The sequence below is a fragment of the Rhinichthys klamathensis genome, unplaced genomic scaffold (assembly GCF_029890125.1).
Source record: "Rhinichthys klamathensis goyatoka isolate OS25496 unplaced genomic scaffold, OSU_Roscu_1.1 h1tg000172l_1, whole genome shotgun sequence".
Classification (NCBI taxonomy): domain Eukaryota; kingdom Metazoa; phylum Chordata; class Actinopteri; order Cypriniformes; family Leuciscidae; genus Rhinichthys; species Rhinichthys klamathensis.
In genome coordinates, this window is record NW_026606702.1 from 96,968 (window position 1) to 117,441 (window position 20,474).

At 37.7% G+C, this 20,474-nt stretch overlaps 1 protein-coding gene across 2 annotated transcripts; it reads left to right on the forward strand.

The window, feature by feature from the left end:
* Positions 1-906: 906 nt before the first annotated feature.
* cchcr1 (coiled-coil alpha-helical rod protein 1) lies at positions 907-15,982 on the forward strand. 2 transcript variants are annotated; one of them, XM_056260010.1, is made up of 19 exons: positions 909-1,110; positions 1,806-2,055; positions 2,139-2,291; positions 2,379-2,454; positions 2,597-2,704; positions 5,624-5,718; positions 5,818-5,932; positions 6,577-6,687; positions 6,800-6,940; positions 8,512-8,622; positions 10,293-10,399; positions 10,592-10,704; positions 12,042-12,117; positions 13,974-14,095; positions 14,183-14,350; positions 14,672-14,770; positions 14,895-15,046; positions 15,389-15,518; positions 15,702-15,982. In XM_056260010.1, exons 1-19 carry the CDS (start codon positions 1,047-1,049, stop codon positions 15,827-15,829), a joined length of 2,319 nt encoding a protein of 772 aa, XP_056115985.1. In that variant the 5' UTR covers positions 909-1,046; the 3' UTR covers positions 15,830-15,982. The 2 variants fall into 2 exon arrangements, with proteins under 2 accessions (XP_056115986.1, XP_056115985.1); XM_056260011.1 differs by lacking the exons at positions 14,895-15,046; positions 15,702-15,982 and having other exon boundaries at positions 907-1,110; positions 15,389-15,510.
* The last annotated feature ends 4,492 nt before the right edge of the window (positions 15,983-20,474 follow it).

A 20,474-nucleotide genomic window follows, 5' to 3' on the forward strand; every position in this document is an offset into this window, starting at 1 on the left:
TTTAATCTATTTGCGAGATGTCGGTTGTATCATTTCCTATGTTTATGCATTTATATTTAGATACAAAATAAACCGTCCTGGTCTTTAGCACTGCTTTTTAAATCAGCAACTCCCATAGAGAAGACTGTTTGCCCAGTCATCAAATATTACTGAAAGGTTTGTTTAAATCGTATTCTGTTAAATGCTTCATTGAAGAAAACTTGAACTCAAAATGAATTTTATTTTTTTGTCTATGTTTTTGTGTCAGATAAAATACAAACAATTGTCATACAAATCACTGTTGCTTCATTGATCTCTTTCTATGAACCATGAATACAACAGTGACATTTTCTGGGTCATGAACAAGAAGGTCAGTGTTCATCAGTGGCCTAATCAAAGCCTTCATTCACACAAAGAATCAATGACTGAACAACCCCCAGAATCCGACACATCCGACCAGAACAAATGACAGATCAGTGTCAAGCACCACAGCAGTGTCAAACCTCTACTGAACATGAAGGGTTAGTTGTTGTTTTTTTATGCAGTAAGCATATGTATGTTTTAAACACTCTTTCATAGAACCTTAGAAGAATGTTGTGTGCCCTGGATGTTAAAAATTATGTCTAAATATAGAAATACGCAGATAATGATTTGTTCACACTCAGCCCCTCAGTATCAGCACAGCAGATTGTCTTTTTGGGAAATTTCAAATGCAGAAGATAAGCAAAAACAACATTGAAGGTTAATGACAATGATTCAAAGGAGTACCGAGTGTATACATATATCGATTAAAATATTTTGAACTTAATAAAAATGGGAATATATTGCATACTAGTATAGTTGATTTAGTTTTTCCAAAGACACGGCAGGGGGCGCTGCTGTCGTACCTCTCACCGACCGGAAATCTCTGCCATGACAACTGCACGCGCAGCTTTGAACTCAATGGCGGGCAGTACGCGTACTTTCTAAAATTTTGACCTGAAATATTCATCAAAACATTTCGATTTAAACATTTTTACAACTTTATATGAGACCTCTTTTGTAAGACCGGGCTTTTAGTGGTTATTATGGATCTGTGGAAAGCAGAAAGGCTAAACGCGCCGGCGGACTTCATGAAAGCTCCTGACGGAGGTAAACAAATTTAAAATGAACCGAATACTAATGACCGACATAAATAAACAAACCCAAACGTGCTGGTGCTCTTATATAAATATATCTCAATTGATTAATATTTGTGGTATTACAATTTAGAGAATCAAAATAAGCTGTATAATATACTAATATTATTAGTCTTTATATCAGGGTAGCAGTTACTTGACATGACACGTCAAGCAGTGACAGCTGTTTTGCGTGATATGAGAAATTCCATCTAACTTAATTTTAAACAGCATTGTATATTATCGTAATTGCAATTTATATATCTCAAATGAACTCCATAGTCTACTAGACTTTAACGTTAAAAAGCCTTCTGTTTAACATGTGATACACACATTTCTATGGTCTCTAAATTATCAATAAAGGTTCAATAAACTTCCATTTTCCCTGACTATTGTTTCATTTTGAGGTTTTACAGGGTTAAAGTGAACTGGAAGAAAGCTAAACGGTGGTTAAAAATAACAAACTTGGAAGATAATGAGCAGTTTTGTTGTGTTGTATGCGAGGCATCTGTAATATTGTTACGTTAAATGTGAATGTAAAGATAAAAAGACACCCAGATGCTCGGGACACATACTCAAAAGAGAGATTTAGAGGTCAAGTTTTTCGTTCTTTCTTTCTGTCATTCTGTATTTAGTACATTAATATCAGTCTGTCTGTTTGTCTCCCAGCATCTGTCTGTAACCCTTCTCCTCTGATGACACCTGCTCAGTTTACTGGGGGTCCTGTGCCCCGGCCCACAGCTTCACAGGCCACACCCACCCAAGATTTGCCACAGTACACACCTTTCAGAGCTCCGCCCCCTTCTAAATTCAATGGGGAGGGGCTTGCCTGGACAGAGACTGCTGGAGAGGATGCATGGCGGCCCGTCCATCACAAACACCAAAGCGAGAAAATGTTACAGCAGCGCTCTGACCACAGGTACACAAAACACAACAAGCCCTGTTGAATCCAGTCTAGTGATTTTAGGGGTCTGACTAAAAGTTAATCTCTCTCTCTGTCAGGTTGCCAGAAGATGAGAGGAGCAGCTCAAACCCTCTGCAGGTGGAAAGGTTAAGAGAAGACAAGGAGATGATGATGGTCGAGATGGAGCGTCTGAAAGGAAGAGTAGAGTGTTTGAAAGAGCAGACCAGAGATCAGCAAAGCCAAATAAACAGGTACAAATACTCAAAATGACTGACTGCATGTCTGATACTTTCACTCTGTGTATGTAGGCTGAAATATGTGTGTGTGTGTGTCTGCAGACAGTGTATGGAGCGTGATGAGTTACACAGTGAATTGAAGAGTTGCAAGTCTGAACTCAGTATGAGCCAAGACCTGGTAAATACATGAATATACACTATTTCCTTATTCTCTGATTCTTCAGAACAGTTTTACGTGTATATGTAGAAATATATGTAGAACGTTTATTTTAGGGTCAGAAAAGCTAGTTTCTGAATGCATCTTTATTTTGTGTGTCTAGCTTTTGACCTTAAAAAAGGAGTATAATTTAGAATGTCAACGTTTGGAGAAAGAGTTACAGGACTCAAAGCAGGAGATGGGGAGACTGCAACAAAAATTAGAGACACAGGTAAGGCATAATTGACACAATATTAGGAATATTTTTTCTCCAGTGCACTGATATTCTGATAATTTAAATGTGTCTTAAAAGAACACTACACACCTTTTCCACCTAGCACAGTGGTTCTCCTTTTTAACTTGAAAGGCCCCTGTATTTCCAACACATTATTCAAATGGTCCCCCTCTCCTATGTAGGCTAAGATATTATCTAAAATATTAAAAATAATTATGTCAAAATTGTTTGTTGAGATAAATTAATTATTCATTATTCTTGTGGTGTTTATATTGAGATTTTTTTAATTGTATTTTTGTAAAGTAATACTTATTAGAATTAGATTGTTTAATATATTAGTATGAAATTATTTAAGATCCTGTGGACCTTTTGAAAGTTTTCCTTGGTTGAGAACCACTGCACTAGCGGTTAGGGGTGTAACGGATTGTAGTTGACTTGTGATCCGTACAGACCAGCCCAAGCAGATCAGGAAGCATGCGATTAGGGGAAAGTTCAAACCTTCATATGCACATGTTTCTAAGTCTTGCCAATTTACACATTCAAGCAATTTTAAACCAGTCAAGCTCAAGAGGAGGCGAAAGGGAACTCAATTTGGTACTTGTGCGCTGTTGTCTATGCGCACAGCCACACGCACTCAAGTGCGCACACACATAGAGCCGTGCTTCATTAGCGTGCGTACACCAAATAGATTTTTTTTTACGCATCTTCTTGCGCTTGAAGGGACACATACACACAATATTATGTCAAAATACCCATCAGCAAGTATTCCGGTAAACACAGTCGGTTTATGCCTTAAAGGGGTCATATATGGTACATGCACTTTTACAAGTTGATTGTACTGAAATGTGTGTTGGCCTGTACACAACCATCATAAAATTATAAAAATCCATCCAGTGTTTTTGTTTTAATCTCCTTATATGTTTTCCCCTGCCTCAAATTGAGCCGTTCGATTTTGTGACGTCACACGCTCGGAAGCCCCTCCCACGAGTGTTGATTGACAGCATCGTTTCAACACAGACCCGCCCTCGCTCGTGAGCCAGCTGTCAATCATAGTCTGCGCGGACCGGCGCGGTCATTGTTGATATGCTGGAGCACTGTCTATGAGCAGAATGGCGTCTAAGCGATTGTGGTGTTCTGTTCTTGGGTGTAATAACGAACACAGCAGTCATTTTAATGTTCCTAAATCCGAACCGCTGAAGACGCAGTGGCTGAGTTTTGTTTTCGAAGGGAATATTCCCCACGAGCAACGTCAATGCTTTCATGTTTGCGCGAATCATTTCTCACCAGACTGCTTTATAAACGAGGGTCAGTATAAAGCTGGTTTTGCTAAGAAGCTGCTCATGAAAAAAGGATCGGTACCAGATATTCGTGTTCCTGCTGAACCTCTAGAAGAAGTGAGTGTAACGTTTTATTAAACTTTATATTAATATTTATATTAATCTTTGCAAATCGCTAGCTGCACGCTTCACAATGAATGCGTCTAAGGTTTACACTTAGGGTACATTACGGCATGTTTTCTATGTATGATGTTCTCAATATAATTCATAATCCCACGTTTATAGGCCTACTGAAGCGAAGCTCATTATCATTTAAAGTCATATGCACTGAAACGGCGTGCTGAAAACAGAGCTGTTTTTGACCAGGTAAAATAAGTGTTTTCTTACCATACTAATGAGAATTTTTAATTAAAGTATATTACAAACTTTTAATTTAGACCCTAAAGAATCATAGTAGCTTGTACAAAAATGGCATTATATGACCCCTTTAAAGGGATACTCCACCCAAAAATGAAAATTCTGTCATCATTTACTCACCCTCAAGTTGTTGCAAACCTGTATGAGTTTCTTTCTTCTGCTGAACACAAAGGAAGATATTTTGAAGAACGATTCGACCCAAACAGTTGTGGGGCACCATTGACTTCCATAGTATATATTTTTTTTCTACTATGGAAGTCAATGGTGCCAAACAACTGTTTTGGTTCCAATCGTTCTTCAAAATATCCTCCTTTGTGTTCAGCAGAAGAAAGAAACTCATTTGGTCAAGAAACTTGAGGGTGAGTAAATGATGACAGAATTTTCATTTTTGGGTGGAGTATCCCTTTAAGTGAATGTACTCACTTAATTTGTAGCTTTGTTGTATTCTATTTATGTATGCTTGTAATTTGTGTGTTTGTTCCTCTTTTAGTACTGACTGTTCACTTGTCTTTATTAATGTTTGTGGTTTTTGCTGTGGTATTGAAGTACTTAAAGTGTACTTAAAGTTTAAGTAATAAATGGAAAGCCAATTTTCATTCACCCCCCCATAAAGTGTTTTTTTTTTTTTTTTTGCTGATCTGAAATATGCAAATATGTGCACCACTACCAGCTGTTGATGTGTAAAACTATTACCTGCGGAAGAACTCATTTTGGTATTTACATGAACTGGCTTTGGCTCATCCCTTCAGTGCAGATGAATATGATGGTTTAAGGCATACAGTGGTACCCATGTTTACAGATTATCATTTTATAAGAGCGAATTTCACTCTTTCACGAATATAAGAGCGACATAATTTAAAAAATAAAACGAAGAATATCCGCGAATAATGTCTTTTGAGTAGGTGAGTTAACAGTCTTCCACTGTTTTGGCTCAGTGAAAACAATTGTTTTAAAATAAAAAAATAAAAAGGCCATCTCTGGGTCAGATATTTCTTAGGGTTATTTTAAAATATAACTTGATCTTGTTGTCTTACTTTTTCCTTTTCTCGATAATCATAAGTTTTACTTAAGATGTACGTCACAATATAGAGTGTCCAAGTACCACTGTACACATGAGCCTTTGTGTACCGCAGTATATACAGCATGATTCACCCTCCAGTTCATTGTAATTGTCTATGTGATTTGTCTATGTGATCTAACTTTCAACCTCTTTGAATATCAGAACGTGATAAATGATGCTGTACAGGAAGCGGCCTCACTGAGGACCCAAATACAAGAAGTGATATCAGAGAGAGATGAGCTGAAAAATCAGCTGAGGTGAGTATATAAAAAATTATTTGCTCATATAACTGTTTCTAAATGACAAATCATTTACAGGTCTGTTTATTTGAAGTCGCATGATTTGTGTTTATGCAGTGTCCTGAACAGCTCATGGCTGGAACAGTCTGAGTGTCTGCAGAAACTGCGTACATACATTGGCAGCAACATCACTGAAAGAAAAGAAGATGAAGAGCTTAGACGACAGATACAGGTACCCCCACACACACACACGTGCAGTCTACTGAAATGCCATCAGTACATCAGCTTGTGTTAGTTGTGGTGATTGCATTATTATTTCCAGTGACTACTAGCCTGACGTCGTCATACTCGGATTCTAGTCAGAATGTGAGTCTGATACTGCTCCATTGGGCTGTGATTATGGGGTGTGTTTCAACCGAACCAGGATAAAAAATGCCTCTGCACTCAATTGGATAGACCGAATCCCGTAGGAAGGACGGCAAAAACATCTTTCCAATTGACAAATGCTTTGATCGCGGTTCTCTGATCCTCTTTTAAAATCAATGCGCTGTCTACATCTTCTATAACAGACCCGATGGCTGAATCTACACCTCTAAATTCTCCAGCGGCAGCCATACTTTGTTGTAAACGAATTCAACCCAAGCACTTTTTGGTGACGTGGATGATTACGTTACTGTTGATCAGCTGTCCATTATCGTATAAAGCCCGCCCTGACAATTCGATTGGTCCAAACAGCTTTGGTTCGGGCATACTTGCTTCTCAACGGATCAAGTCCAGACTGAACTTCCCATCCTCAAATGTTGTGGGCGGGGCTAAGTTCGGCTGGCATCCATGCTAAGTGACCACATTCATTTTATCATGATTGTGTGTTTATAGCATTTGGAGAAGGAAAAGGAAGCTCTGTCTCTATCTGTCCAGCTACTGAATGTCAGAGTGAATGCATCCAGTGACATTCTATCCATTCAAGAGAAAGAGCTAGGCGAACAGGTGAGATTAAACATGCATATAGACATGCGTTTAGTGTTTGAATTGAATGACCAATGGAGTTTGATTGTTAAGAATTCATTAGTTCATTTGGTGATACTTGTTATGTGTGTAGGTGCAGACGGACCCGTTGTACTCTGGCAGTAAGGCTGGGCAGATGTTGAGTGTTTGGAGACAAAAGGTCTTCATGCTGCTTGTTAAACTGCAGACCAGGGACTTGCAACTCCACACAGAGAAATCACAACTACACAACATGGTAATATAAACACATTCCCACACACATACATAGTGTACTATCATATATATTCATTACATAGATAATCATTTGTTAAAGGAGCTGTATGTAAGATTGTGGCCAAAACTGGTACTGCAATCACTTTCAAATTACTGTAGAGCGGTGTATCCCTTCCCCCTCCCCCCTGACTCGAGGTTGCCAGATAGGCTGCAGGATCCAGCAGGAACGTAGGCTGCTACAAGGAGCTTTCAACTAGAGCAGAGCTGGCAACCCGGATGCCGAAACACTACTGACTTCGTGATTGGTAGATAGGTGGAGGGTGGGGCTTCAGGCCAAAACACAACATGACAACATCAACATCAGTTGAGGGCTGCAACTTCACTTTTTAAATGACAATATCGTGGCCGTACTACTGTTGTCAGTGAAATAAGTATTTGAAATGAACATGATTTCTTAATGTCGAGAGACACATCAGGGCCATTTTATGATTAATTGAAATACATTTCTTACATACAGCTCCTTTAACAAACAAGTATTCATTACTTCAATGAGCTCATTGTTTCTGCATTAAATTATTACATTGTTTAAATTAATACATTTTTCACTAACTGTGTTTTTGTATATGTACATTTCTGAAATACATAACTTAGACAGTTACCTCTGATAACAGATCACTCTAAATTTGAATGTGGACTCATGCATTTTCTGTAAAGCTGCTTTGAAATGATGTGTATTGTGAAAAGTGCTATACAAATAAATGTTAATTGAATTGAATATTCATTCCTAGCCACCAGTGTCAGTAATTTGCATTTTTATTTGCCCCCTGAAATTGATTTTCAGAAGTCATTCCTATTAGATTATATTTTTTCTAACCATAGTGTAAGTCCATATACAGGTCACAACGTTTAACGTCAGTAAGGATTTTATTTTTAAATAAGTAATACTTGTATTCAGCGAGGATGCATTAATTTAAACGCAAGACAGAAAATAATTTTGCATTGTTTCAAATAATTATTTCAAATAAATGCTGTTGTTTTGAACTTTCTATTCATCAAAGAATCCTGAAAATGTATAATGGTTTCGACAAATATTAAGCAGCAACTTTTTTAACAGTGATGATAATAATAAGAAATGTTTCTTGAGCAGCAAATCAGCATATTAGAATGATTTGTGAAGGATCATGTGACACTGAAGACTGGAGTAATGAGTACTGAAAATTCAGCTTTGCCATTACAGGAATAAATTACATTTTAAAATATATTATAGAAATTCACAATATTACTGTCTCTACTGTATAGATGTATAAATAGGTGTAGGTGTATAAATGCAGCCTTGTGAGTATAAGAGACTTCTTTCAAAAAAAGAAATAATTGTACTATCCCCAAGCTTTTGAAAAGTAGTATGTCAATTAATTGAATCAATCTGCAAATAAATTCTCAATCTGTTCAATTATGAAAATATAAAATTATGATTATAAAAATCAAATGAACATCATAAAGACAAATAGCTGACGTCATTAACATATTTGAAATAATTATCTGTTTTATCATGTTTGAATGAGTGAATATATGAATCTGTAAATCTGTGTGTAGGTTTCCTCTCTACAGCAGGAAGTAGAGTGTTTGCAGTCGCAGAACACTGTCCTTCAGCACCACCTAGAGGACAAAACAGCCCAGTTGGAGTTACAGCATGTACACGCGCAGGTACTCTGTCACACACATTATCCACATATGTGACCCTGGACCACAAAACCAGTGACATGGGTCAATTTCTTGAACTTGAGATTTATACATCACATGAAAGCTGAATCAATATGCTTATATATATATTGTTTATTAGTTAGGACAATATTTGGCCGAGATACAACTATTCGAAAATCTGGAATCTGAGGGTGCAAAAAAATCGAAACATTGAGAAAATCGCCTTTAAAGTTGTCCATTTATGTTCGCAATTGTGCTCCATCCACTCACAAAAATAAATGTTTGATATATTTATGGTAGTGAATGGAATATAATATAATCTTTACGGAATGGAATGTAATCTTTACTTAATATCCTAATGATTTTTTGCATAAAAGTAAAGTCGATAATTTTAATGGATAATAATAATAATAATAATAATAATAAAACTTTATTACAGACTCACCGGTCCAGATAAAACAAACAAGACAGTACACACAATACAATACAATATAAAAAAAAAATATATAAAAAAATACAACTTCCAATGGAATAATGTATCTGTGCAGCTCTTAACAACAACAAACAACAAAAGTCAAATCAGAAAAAGAAAAAAAAAACAGAGACAGCAGCATGATTATTAGGCTGCTGTCTTTTTTTTTTTTTCTGATTTGACTTTTGTTGTTTGATTAACATTAATGCCCATGCTTTTAAATGGATACATTTTATAACTTTAATTGTAAGGATTAATCTGTATTTATTTAGTGTATTCAGGGAAGACTTTCCAGTATTAATTTTTTTATAATACTTTTTAAATAATTTTTATAAGACTTTCCCTTATTCAATTTCTTTAGTATTCAAGTATTCGTACGTTTTATTTCATGCTTCAGAAAAGGGAACATAGTGAGCATTGATGCAGCTTGGTTTTCACAGTGCATTGTGGGACTTTTTTGGCAGCGAGCATTTCAGTGCACTGGAAGGATTTTTACAATTGAGACAGCCCTTAAAACTCCCTGATCAGTGCCCTGAGCAGATTGAGACACTCACAATTTCATTAGAATCACTTTCAGAATGAGCTTTTCTAGCTGATGAATGATAAAAACATTGACAGCCAATCAGAATCCTTCCTGCTTTAAAGCACAAGCATTTGAAGTGGCAGACGACATAAGCGTGCGCTTAGAATAAACAATGATATCCTCCACTGATGCCATATGTGTTGCTGTCATTCATATTGGGTTTCTGGACTCAATATATACATTTCTAACCAGGTATGGCGTGATAAAGGGTTTACTACTTTCCAGGTCTTCCAGGTCATGTGATTGCTTTATGTGAGAAACAGACTGAAATTTAAGTGGTTACTCACTAAATATCTTAAGTCTAGCTCATTGATATTCACATAATCATTTCAGCATCAGCTTTTGAACTTTCTCTTTAACCCTCATGAGCTCATCTCTTTTTACCTTCTTATCTTTGCTTTTTAACAGCCTGAGCAGGTTGGATTGAGCTTAGGGAGGTTTAAGCTTGTTCAGCATTGACTCACAGAAGATCTGCTATTTGAGCATCACGTTGTTCATCTGTGATTACTCGCTGCATGCACAGCAGCTGTCCAGCTGATCAGCTGTGTTACACTGTGACAGCATCAAAACTTTGTGTGTTTCTGAAAGCCTGTGTGCTTGCTTTTTGTGTGTGTTCAGGGAATACAGCAGCAGTTGGACGGAGCTCTACAGGAGAATGCTCAGCTGAAAGAGCACAATAAGAGCACCGAAGGATCACTGAATGATATCAGTGGAACTGCACACAGGTAGTGCACACAATCACACCCCTTGAGCTGGCTCTTGATTCTGTTAGTGCACTACAAGTCTTCTAAACACCAACATGACTGTCGTGATTTGATTAAAGCTGACTGTTCCTCTGACCAAACCCCTGAAGTCAGCTCATCTATAAACATCTGCCTCTCTCTGTGTTATCTTTCTCTCTCTATCTCTCTCATCAGGGTGATGTCAGCCGTAGAGATGAAGGCAGGTCAGATGGAAGCAGCTCAGTCCAGTGTAAGTCAGCTGAACCAGAGACTCGCCTTCGCTGCCAAACGTCTGGACACAGTACATGGTGAGATTGTCATCTGTGTGTGAGCGTGTGTACCGTAAAACTTCAAATTGTAGCCCGGGCTTTTATTTTCCCAAATCGCCGAACTGGACCGGCTTGTATTTGAGACAGGCGTCTATATGAGACAGGCCTTTAATTTAGTGTAGGCCTAGAGATAAAGATTAAAATATCATAGGCTGATAGATGGAAAGCATGACAGTCAGAGGTTACCTTATCACATTATATTACGTTTTATTTATAATTCGAATGTTTAACAAATCAATGAATGTAAGAATTAGCCTACTATATTAGAAGCACAGCGATGGGAACGGCTCAAGACGCGCCACAGAGCGCCATTTACATAGTTTTATATTACATTTAAATTTATTTGTCTCAAATCGTCGTTATGTAGGCCTATATACTGACTTCACCCTGTGCTGCCTGCAATATACATTTAGTTTTACATTCATTTACAGAAATCAGCTGGTTGAATGAAAATTGCTGATGTTATCGGATTTTCAGGTGATATTCTCAATTCATTCAGTTAACGCACGCTCTGAGATAAAGTGAATTCAGACTGCAGACTAAGCAACGATTGTATTTAAATGTACAGTACAATCATAACATAGTACAGACATGATCTTAATTCCATAATGTCCTTAAACATAACAATATTGCTGGCCATAAATTGACAAAGTGTGCGTCTGGTGTGCGATACCTCGAGTTGTCATAGACGCGGTGCGGCGCGGCGCTGCGCTTCTAGTCCGGTGCGACCCCCTTTAGATTATTGGCAGCATAAAAAAAACGAAACGATGTGACAGCCATGGGCTGAACAATACAAGTTACCGGTAATATCCATCGAGCCTATGAACTTGTTGCCCGAAACACATCAACAAGAAAGAATGAAGGCTACCCTGTAAAACAACTGCAATCATGTGATACAAAATGACCATATTCATCACTATCATCATCACCGCGATCCTCAACTACAAGTTCATTGATGAATTCCTCCTCGTTGCTCTCCTCCACTTCTCCCTCTCCGACCTCCGCTAACTCTGCCTGCCTTTCTTGCACTAACAACTCCTGCCCAGATGCGCAGGGCTCGCTTGCATGCGCATATCTGCACCATAGAGCTGGCTTAAACAGACGATCTGATGGGTTTTAGAAGATTAAATACAACCCGAAACTAAAAAACAGACCAGGCCTCTATTTGAGACAGGCCTTTATTTATCCAAACCTGTAGCCACACCAGGCGTGTGTGGAGACAGGAAGAGACAGGCGTCAATTTGGGACTCGGCTGTTATTTGAAGTTTTACGGTAAGTGCGTTTCACTTTTAATAACGTATGTTGTTTGTCTGCAGGGCTGCTATTGAGGAAAGAAGCTCTATGGAGAACCAAGAAAGCTACAAGATCTCCAGACCCGGCAGTGTCAGAGAGGTAGAGAATTATGGGAAAGATTTAGAGTAGGGCTGTCAGTTAAACACGTTATTAACGGCGTTAACGCAAACCCATTTTAACAGCGTCAATTTTTTTATTGCGTGATTAACGGTCTTTTTGGCCCAGCAAACTTTGTATTTTTTTCACATGCTTTTGCAACAGAACGCGGCATGCGCGGTGCTGCGCTATGAAACCCATTAATTTCAATGGCTTGCACCACGCGAGGACATTTTGTTGCTTCGTCGACCAAAGTGCAAGCGGTTCTAGCTAGACCGGAAAACAAAACAACAGGCACGCCGCACACACTTGTTTGGGCTTGCGAGCCGGCCAAATAGTTGGTTAACGTTACGTTTTGAGTGGATGACGAGCGCGAGACTGGAAAGTTTACTTTTAAAAGGTTGCCAAATGGTTCCAGTGACAAGACCAAAGTGATCTGTGTGTTTTGTTGTTGTGAACTGAGCTATCATCATCGCAGCACGTCCAGTCTGAAATACCACTTGATGGCCAAGCACACACACAGCTGATGCGAATTTGGAAGTTTTGGGAAAGTCATCGTAATTTGTTTCAAAATATTTATATAATAGAATATGTTTAAGTGATAATATTAGTTAAACAAACTACAATACTTAACGTTCATTCGATCCATCCGACTATGGCATTTCCATCAGATTTCGTTTTGCAGCGTTGAGCATTTTAACCAATCGCACACGTTTCCGTTGAGTTTATGAGCCGTGATGACCAGTCAGAGGCGTTCAGATTAGTCATCGCTGAAACGAATAGTTTTGTTCAGTGCACTGACTGAATTCTTCTGACTTCCATTATAAACAACAAAGTGCAGATTCGATGTAAGAGATTCATGTCGCACGTTTCTGTGATTTTTAACGGGAGTTTTGTGCTTGCTTAAACTCGGGCTAGACCCTAGTTATGGACAGCCTCATGATCGTTCCTGGCACTGCGTATCTAGGCCTATAGCACGAGTGCTTTTATTAGGCTTGCTCTTTATACGCAAAAGTAATACGTGCATCTGGTAGGCAAAAAAAGTGCGTATCATATGTAGCCTACGGCGCTAAATTGCTTATTGGATGCACGTAAAAGGTCATTTATGCGTAAAAAGAGCGCGCAAAGCTCGATTGGTCACATTCTCTGCTCCCTTTCTGTGTACAGTTTATTCCAGTTAATATAATTTATTCATCATGCTGATAAGATTGTGTAGTCTTCATTTTTTAATGTGTAAAAAGCATTAATATAATTCATAAATGGTTCTTAGGTTGTTTTATCTGTGTAGGCAGAATATGATGTGCAGTTAACCAAAACACACAAAAAAAATTTGTGTTGCCTATTCCTATTGTAGAAGTTTGAGTGGAATTTTATTTACTGAATGAGATTGATCGGTATTGTAAACACAGTTGTTTTCTTTACAGAACTACAGAACAGTTATCGCCCTTACATTTTCCCCAAAGATAAGTTAAAGGGTTAGTTCACCCAAAAATGAAAATTATGTCACTAATGACTCACCCTTATGTCGTTGCAAGCCCGTAAGACCTCCGTTCATCTTCGGAACACAGTTTAAGATATTTTAGATTTAGTCCGAGAGCTTTCTGTCCCTCCATTGAAAATGTATGTACGGTATACTGTCCTTGACCAGAAAGGAAATAAAGACATCATCAAAGTAGTCCATGTGACATCAGTGGGTTAGTTGGAATGTTTTGAAGCATCGAAAATACATTTTGGTCCAAAAATAACAAAAACTACTTTATTCAGCATTGTATTCTCTTCCGGTTCTGTTGTCAATCCGCGTTACTGTCAATCCGCGTTACTGTCAATCTGCATACTGTCATCTTCTCTCTGTGTTGCAGCTTTATTAAGAGTCTCCAGGCTGAGGTGGCATTGTTGAGTGCAGACAGGGACAAACTCACACAAGAGCTCAAACGCACACCAGACCTCATCCAGGCCTCCCTGTCCGAACTACAGCAGCAGCGTATGTACACAAACCCCAGCCACACTGAATGTTTATGGAGTGGAGTAAAGAAAGGAGCCCTAACTGTGTGTTGTATGCACATTACAGGAGAGAGAGAGCTGAGCCACCTGAGGGAAGCTCTGTCACGCAGCAGAGAGGAGTTGGAGGCATCAGAAACGATGCGAATGGAGACTCAGGGACAATGTGAAGAGCACGAGGGGACCATCAGGGAGCTCCGTGCTGAGGCCCAGAGACTACAGCAGCAGTGTGACTCAGGTGTGTGAAAAACAGTGTGTGTGATTGGAGCAATGGTAATTTCCCCTCCCCACACAAAGCATTCTGTATTCACTCCACAAATTCCATCTTTCTTTAATTCTCATTGCTAATAGTCTATTAACACTGTGCTTAACACACAGAGAATTCTGCTGACATCAATTGCTCGTTGCTCCAGGCAAAATCATGCAGCTCTGCTTCCACTCTGTTCACATACTCTAATTATGAATCATTTGTGCTTCTTTATATCCATGTAATATTTACAAAGTGTACAACATCTAATAGTACAGTTGCTTAGTTTTGAAGATGTGCGTGTTTGTGCAGTTTTACAAAAGGTATCAGAAGTTGAGAGTGTGTGTGCAGAGAAGCTCAGGGACATAGAGGCTCAACTCAACACAGCAAGGAGAGAGCATACAAAAGCAGGTATACATATATAGTTTTTTCTTATACAAATGTTCTACTTCTGAATAATGCACTGAGTGTCTGCACAGAACTGAACACACGGTCTGTTTTATATATGTGTGTGTGTGTGTGTGTGTGTGTGCAGTTGTAGCTTTGCGACAGGTTCAGAGGCAGGTGGAGAGAGAGAAAGAACAGATGAAAGAAGGAGAGAGAGAGAGAACAGAGCACACACTCAAACAGATCACACACCTGCAGAAACAGCTAAAAAACAAGGACAAAGACTGCAACCTTCTCCTAGTGAGTCATACACACACACACACATACTCACATTCTCCTCTATTCTCTCTAAGGGGGAATCAGTGGCAGTCCTGGCTCACTTGGTGCTCAACGCAAGTTTTATAATCAAACTTGAAGCTTTACATTTATTATCCAAATATTTACAGCTAATTTCAGAACAAATTTTGCTGAGAGAAAAAAAGCATATGAGAGTAACATAAGGTGTGATATTTTGTTTTAACTTGTCAAAGATGCAAAAGAAAATCTGGAAGCTGTATTTAAAATCCACTTGGTTTAAATATCTAAATGTGGGTTTTAGATCTGTTTCTGTGTTCCTTGCCTTATAGTGTTTTGTGTGTGCAGGCAGTGGTTCAGGAACAGGGTTTGATGAATGAGTATAAAAGACTGAGAAGATCAGCAATTCAGACAACCGATGCTCTGAAACAAAAACGTCATCTTCAGTCTGAGTGCAGCAATCCTCCAACACCTGAAAGTAGGCATACACTGTTGGTTTTTAATGCTTTTTTGCACATGATATGTATTTATTTTTATAATATTGTAAAATCTTTGATTATTTAATTTGTTCATTCACACATTGATTAATTCATTTATTTTTCTTTGTCTACTCAATGTTCTTTCGCACTTGACTTGGTTCCTCATCCTGCTTCTCTCTCAGGTCTGCTGGGGGCACTGCAGGCTCTTAGTGCCGCAGTGATGGGCAGCTCAGAGGAAGAGGATGATGAGGAGGGTCAGGCCTTCACTGTGACACAAACACCCTCTTGTGCTGACACACATAAAGAATAGTGCTTAACACACCAATCAATTCTATTTCTCTCTCTCTCTCTCTCACACACACACACACACACACACACACACGCACACGCTGTCTTTCCAATCCCTCTCATGGGGTTTAATGTCTGTTTTTATAATTTAATAAAAGAGTTATTTGTAAAATTAGACTTGCAGATCTTTCAGTTAATCTCAGATGGCTTGCAAAAAAACACATTTCTGTCGGTGCCTTTACGGCAATTATTATTAGTTATTGGTTTATATTTCAGATTTATTTGCAGTTATCCCATAGATCAGGGATATGGAAATGAGATTGAGGGAAACAAGAAGCTGCCATTGGTCCAGAAAAATAATACAGTATGTGAGATGTCACTAAAACCTCCCGTCATTTCATGGAATAACTTATTTGTTATTTAGCAGGCCCTTTTTTCCAGAGCAGCTCATAGTTCATTTACCAGGCTGCATTGATTTGTTCAAAAAAGATAATATTGTGAAATATTATTACAATTTAAAATAATATTTTTCTATTTGAATTATTTTTTTTTTAAATGTGATTTATTCCTGTGATGGAAAAGCTGAAGTTTTAACAGCCATTACTCCAGTCTTCAGTGTCAAATGATCCTTCAGAATTATGTGCTGGTTTAGTGCTCAAGTAACGTTTCTTATGATTATCATTGTTAAAACAGTTAGGCAGCTTAATATTTTTGTCAAAATTGTGTTTTTTTCAGGATTCTTTGATGAATAGAAATAGTAATAGTCAGTCAACTTTATTGTCATTTTTAGCACATTGCATGCCAATTGTTAAAAACTAAACAGTTCCTTCAGGGAACAACGGTAACATTCACGAAGACTAAGAAAAGACAACAGTAATGTAAACAATAGATATACAAAAAGATGGACAATAAATTATACAATAAATAAATAAAGCAATATATATATATGTTAAGTGTAGCAGCATTGAGGTACGAGTATATTTAAAGCTGCAGTCCGTAGCTTTTTTTTGGGTTAAAAATTATCCAAAATACATATTTGAGAAAATACATAACCAGCCAGTGTTCAAAACTATCTGCTTGCCTTAGCTCGATTCAAAGCGGTAAGCTTGTAATAATGTTTTTAATTCCAGTGGTACTGGTGGATTTCCGCGGGAGATTCGAGCATGTCTTTGCGTCATTACGTCACATCCGTACATATAAAGAAGGAGTCTCGGCTAGTATAAGCTATATTGCGTGTGAGGATGTTGGAGGTGGAGATTTATAGCCTTTTCTCACAGCACTTGATATAATGAAACTTATCAATTTGATGGCGGATCCAGAAAGGTTCAAACGACAATCACCAGTGACAACTGATTCACCCGCTGTAAAATGCAAAAGACTTCGTGGACTTCGGAGTGGCTACAGAAAAAAAGAGACTGCAACCGGACCCATGCGAAAACAAGGATACATATCGGAAGGACATTACATGTAGTCACGCAATGCTGACGTTGTTAACATTAACAATTTGAGAACAAAGTATAATTTGCACGGTTTTGCGTGATATGATAAGCGATTTTTAGATTTAATCAGCGCGATTTACTGCAATGTCAGAACCAGAACAAAAGTGGATGTTACTTACTAGTTCAGATGACATTTTCTGGTGAAAATTCTTATGTTGGTCATATTTCCAAAAAAGAATAATCTGTGATTCTGAATGCCAGTATCCACACCAGCGCGGTGACTGACAGCTGCACACTCTCCTCAAACATTGTGTTCATCCGCGCTGTGCCGTTTCGAGGTACAACTCACGTTAAAGTTGATAATTCCGCGAATAACTGCAATTGCAGATTTCGAACAGAGATGGCGACAAAGAGGAAAAACTGCGGACTGCAGCTTTAACTAAAAAATGATTATAATGGGGGTATGGTCACAATCTTTTGGCAGGTTGGGGGTGTGGTTAGGTGCACTCAGTCTTGCGGTTCAGAAGTCTTGACAGCTTGCGGGAAGAAACTGTTTTTGAGTCTGGATGTTCTGGCCTGGATGTAATCTTTTGTAACATTATAAATGTTGTTACTGTCACTTTTGATCAATTTTGTGCATCCTTGCTAAATATAAATATTAATTTCTTTTAAAAAATTAAGTGGCCCCCCAAACTCCCAAAATTAAGTGGCTTACTGGCCCCCCAAACATTTGAGTGGTATTGTAAATATGAAGAAATGTAAGATAGAACAAAGCATATGAATTTTTTTTTTTTTTGCCCAATGTTATAATGGGGTTGCCCAGATTTGGTATCTTAAATTTTACGTTTGAAAAACAATGGTCATACATTGAATGAAGATTAATTATAAAAGTCAACATGAAATCAAAATTAGTCTTATTGTGAAATTATTTGGTTATTATTATTATTATTTTATTTTATTTAGTGTCTTCATCAAAACATTACTTGCTCCACCTCTGACTGTCCTTTTTGGCTTGTCATTCAACCCTTCTCCTTCAGCCACCTGGCTCCATTCTGGAATGGAATGCCCATTTTTCATTGTCCTATTAATGAAATCCCCACGCCAACACTCTCTTCTCCCGTGAGTAGTCGTTTCATTATGATTGGAAAATGGGCTGTGAACATTGTTTCATGTTGACTTTAATAGCTTTTTCTGCAGAACCTGTAAATAAAAGGTGTGTGTGTGTGTTAAACCACTTTGTCCTTACTGTCATATATTTCCTTGATATGTTCTTTAATGGATACACTCCTTCGCTTTTAGAGCGTAGAGTGTATCTATTAAAATTTAAACTCACCTCCAGAGAACTTTTGAGTAACGTTACTGCTTGTATTTCAGCCTGTGCTGGAGAGAGAAAGGCATCACTCACTGTCACTGACTGCTTCATACAAATATGCCTAGTTTGTACTATGTATGTCTGTATTTTTCTGTTTTGGAACACACTTCTCTCTCTATGGCAGTCACCATCTACTGGTGATGTTTCGGATGTAGTATCCAATAATGGGCTTTAATTACTGAGAGGTCTTAAAGATCCCAGTTTGTGACTCAATTTAAGGAGAAAGAAAGTGGAGTGTTTGAGAGTGACAAGTAAGTGATGTAGTATTGAAAGAAGTGAGTATGACTATTGAGTGGGTGATTTGTATGCTTTAAAGGGAAAAGCCTCTTTGATGTTACACTTTTTTCTTTTTTTTTTTTTTGAATCCAGTGCCTCTCTATTAGTCGTTTTTGGGAGGAGTCATAAGAGATGGCTAATGTGTTAATGGACGTCGAATAGAGTGCTACATAACTTTATATGCCAATTGAAAGTTAGCATCACACAAAAAGCCAATAGGATTTTTCCATTGGCTTTTGGATTATTGCTGAAAATAAACTCTGACCTACTAACTTTTATCATTTTTACACATTTTGTTCAGCAAGATAATCTTCACACATGAACGCAACTTTTTTTTAAAAGAAGTAAAAAACTTAAGGCTACAAATGAACTAGTAACTACACCATGGCTCATGACTTCAACGTCATCACCACTAAGCATCTGACAATGATTTTGATCTTGAATTAAAATTTACAAGTTGCAAATTTTGAGTTCGAATAGTTTGCAAGAGCGCGGGCATATACACGAGGAAACTGTATAAGTATGTGAGTAGATGAGTTTTTCTGTTCTGTGTGATGTCTAATAATGTCCCAAGAACCTCTATAATTCCATTTAGAAACTTTACAGCAACTGCCTTTTGAACCCTCTGGTGCTCTTCCGTCAGTGAAAAATGACCGAAATTTTTTTATTTCAATGAAATGAATGTACTATATTTTAGTTCGATAATGTTTTTTATTTAGTATTTTGTATTTTTAGGGGATTTTATGGTACTAAATTATATTTACGCTGCATTTATAATCCATTTATTCACTTTTTGAGCTTTGAACTTTTTTTTTTTTACTTAATCTGTCGTAAATCTTGAATGCTTTAGAGCACAGACTTAAGTTTGATCTCTTTTCAAAGATGACACTTGGCAGATTATTGCTGAAGTTACAGAATTTTGTTTGTTATGAAAACTGCACAAAAAAACTATTTTCAATTTTTATTTGAAATATATATTTTCAAAAACACGTTTCATTCTAAAACTGCAAGAACATAAAAGCCATAAATCTAAACAAGTTGTGTTCCAAATTTGAGCTTGATACCTCAAAAAATTAGCTTTCAGTAAGATTTTGTTTGGCCACAGGACCAAAAACTTTCACTAGATGAAATTAGTCTCCCAATCATTTTTAATGCGGCCATTTTTTGTGTGTTCATATAGCAAGTGCCAAAACCTTTACCATATTTCGTACCATTCCGAATTCTGAAAAGACAAAAAGTAAAAAAATTCAAAAATGACCGAAGAGCACTGTTGACTCATAACAGACTAGAATAATAATAATAAAGTGGGATATTAGTGATGTATTGTATTTCTAAGAATAAAACACAAAACTATCTTGAGCTTGTATTAACCGCAGGTCTTATTTCAGCCATTTGACCAAAAACCCATTAGTTCTAGGACTCATTCCTGCAGCACTAGGGGGACTGAGATACCTATTTCTGTCCAGATGGTTTAGTTACACCATCTACCAGGAGGGACAACCCGGGTCATTCTAACCAGCCAAACCGTGATCTCTTGGTTGCATCACTTCTCTTCCGATTCGTGACGTTACTGAGTCTTT

Excerpts from the sequence above, each read along its gene's own strand:
- cchcr1 (XM_056260010.1), top strand. The coding sequence starts at position 1,047 with ATGGATCTGTGGAAAGCAGAAAGGCTAAACGCGCCGGCGGACTTCATG. Across the intron at positions 5,719-5,817 it reads GAGCTGAAAAATCAGCTGAG|TGTCCTGAACAGCTCATGGC; the intron begins GTGAGTATATAA and ends GTGTTTATGCAG. Across the intron at positions 5,933-6,576 it reads AGCTTAGACGACAGATACAG|CATTTGGAGAAGGAAAAGGA; the intron begins GTACCCCCACAC and ends GTGTGTTTATAG.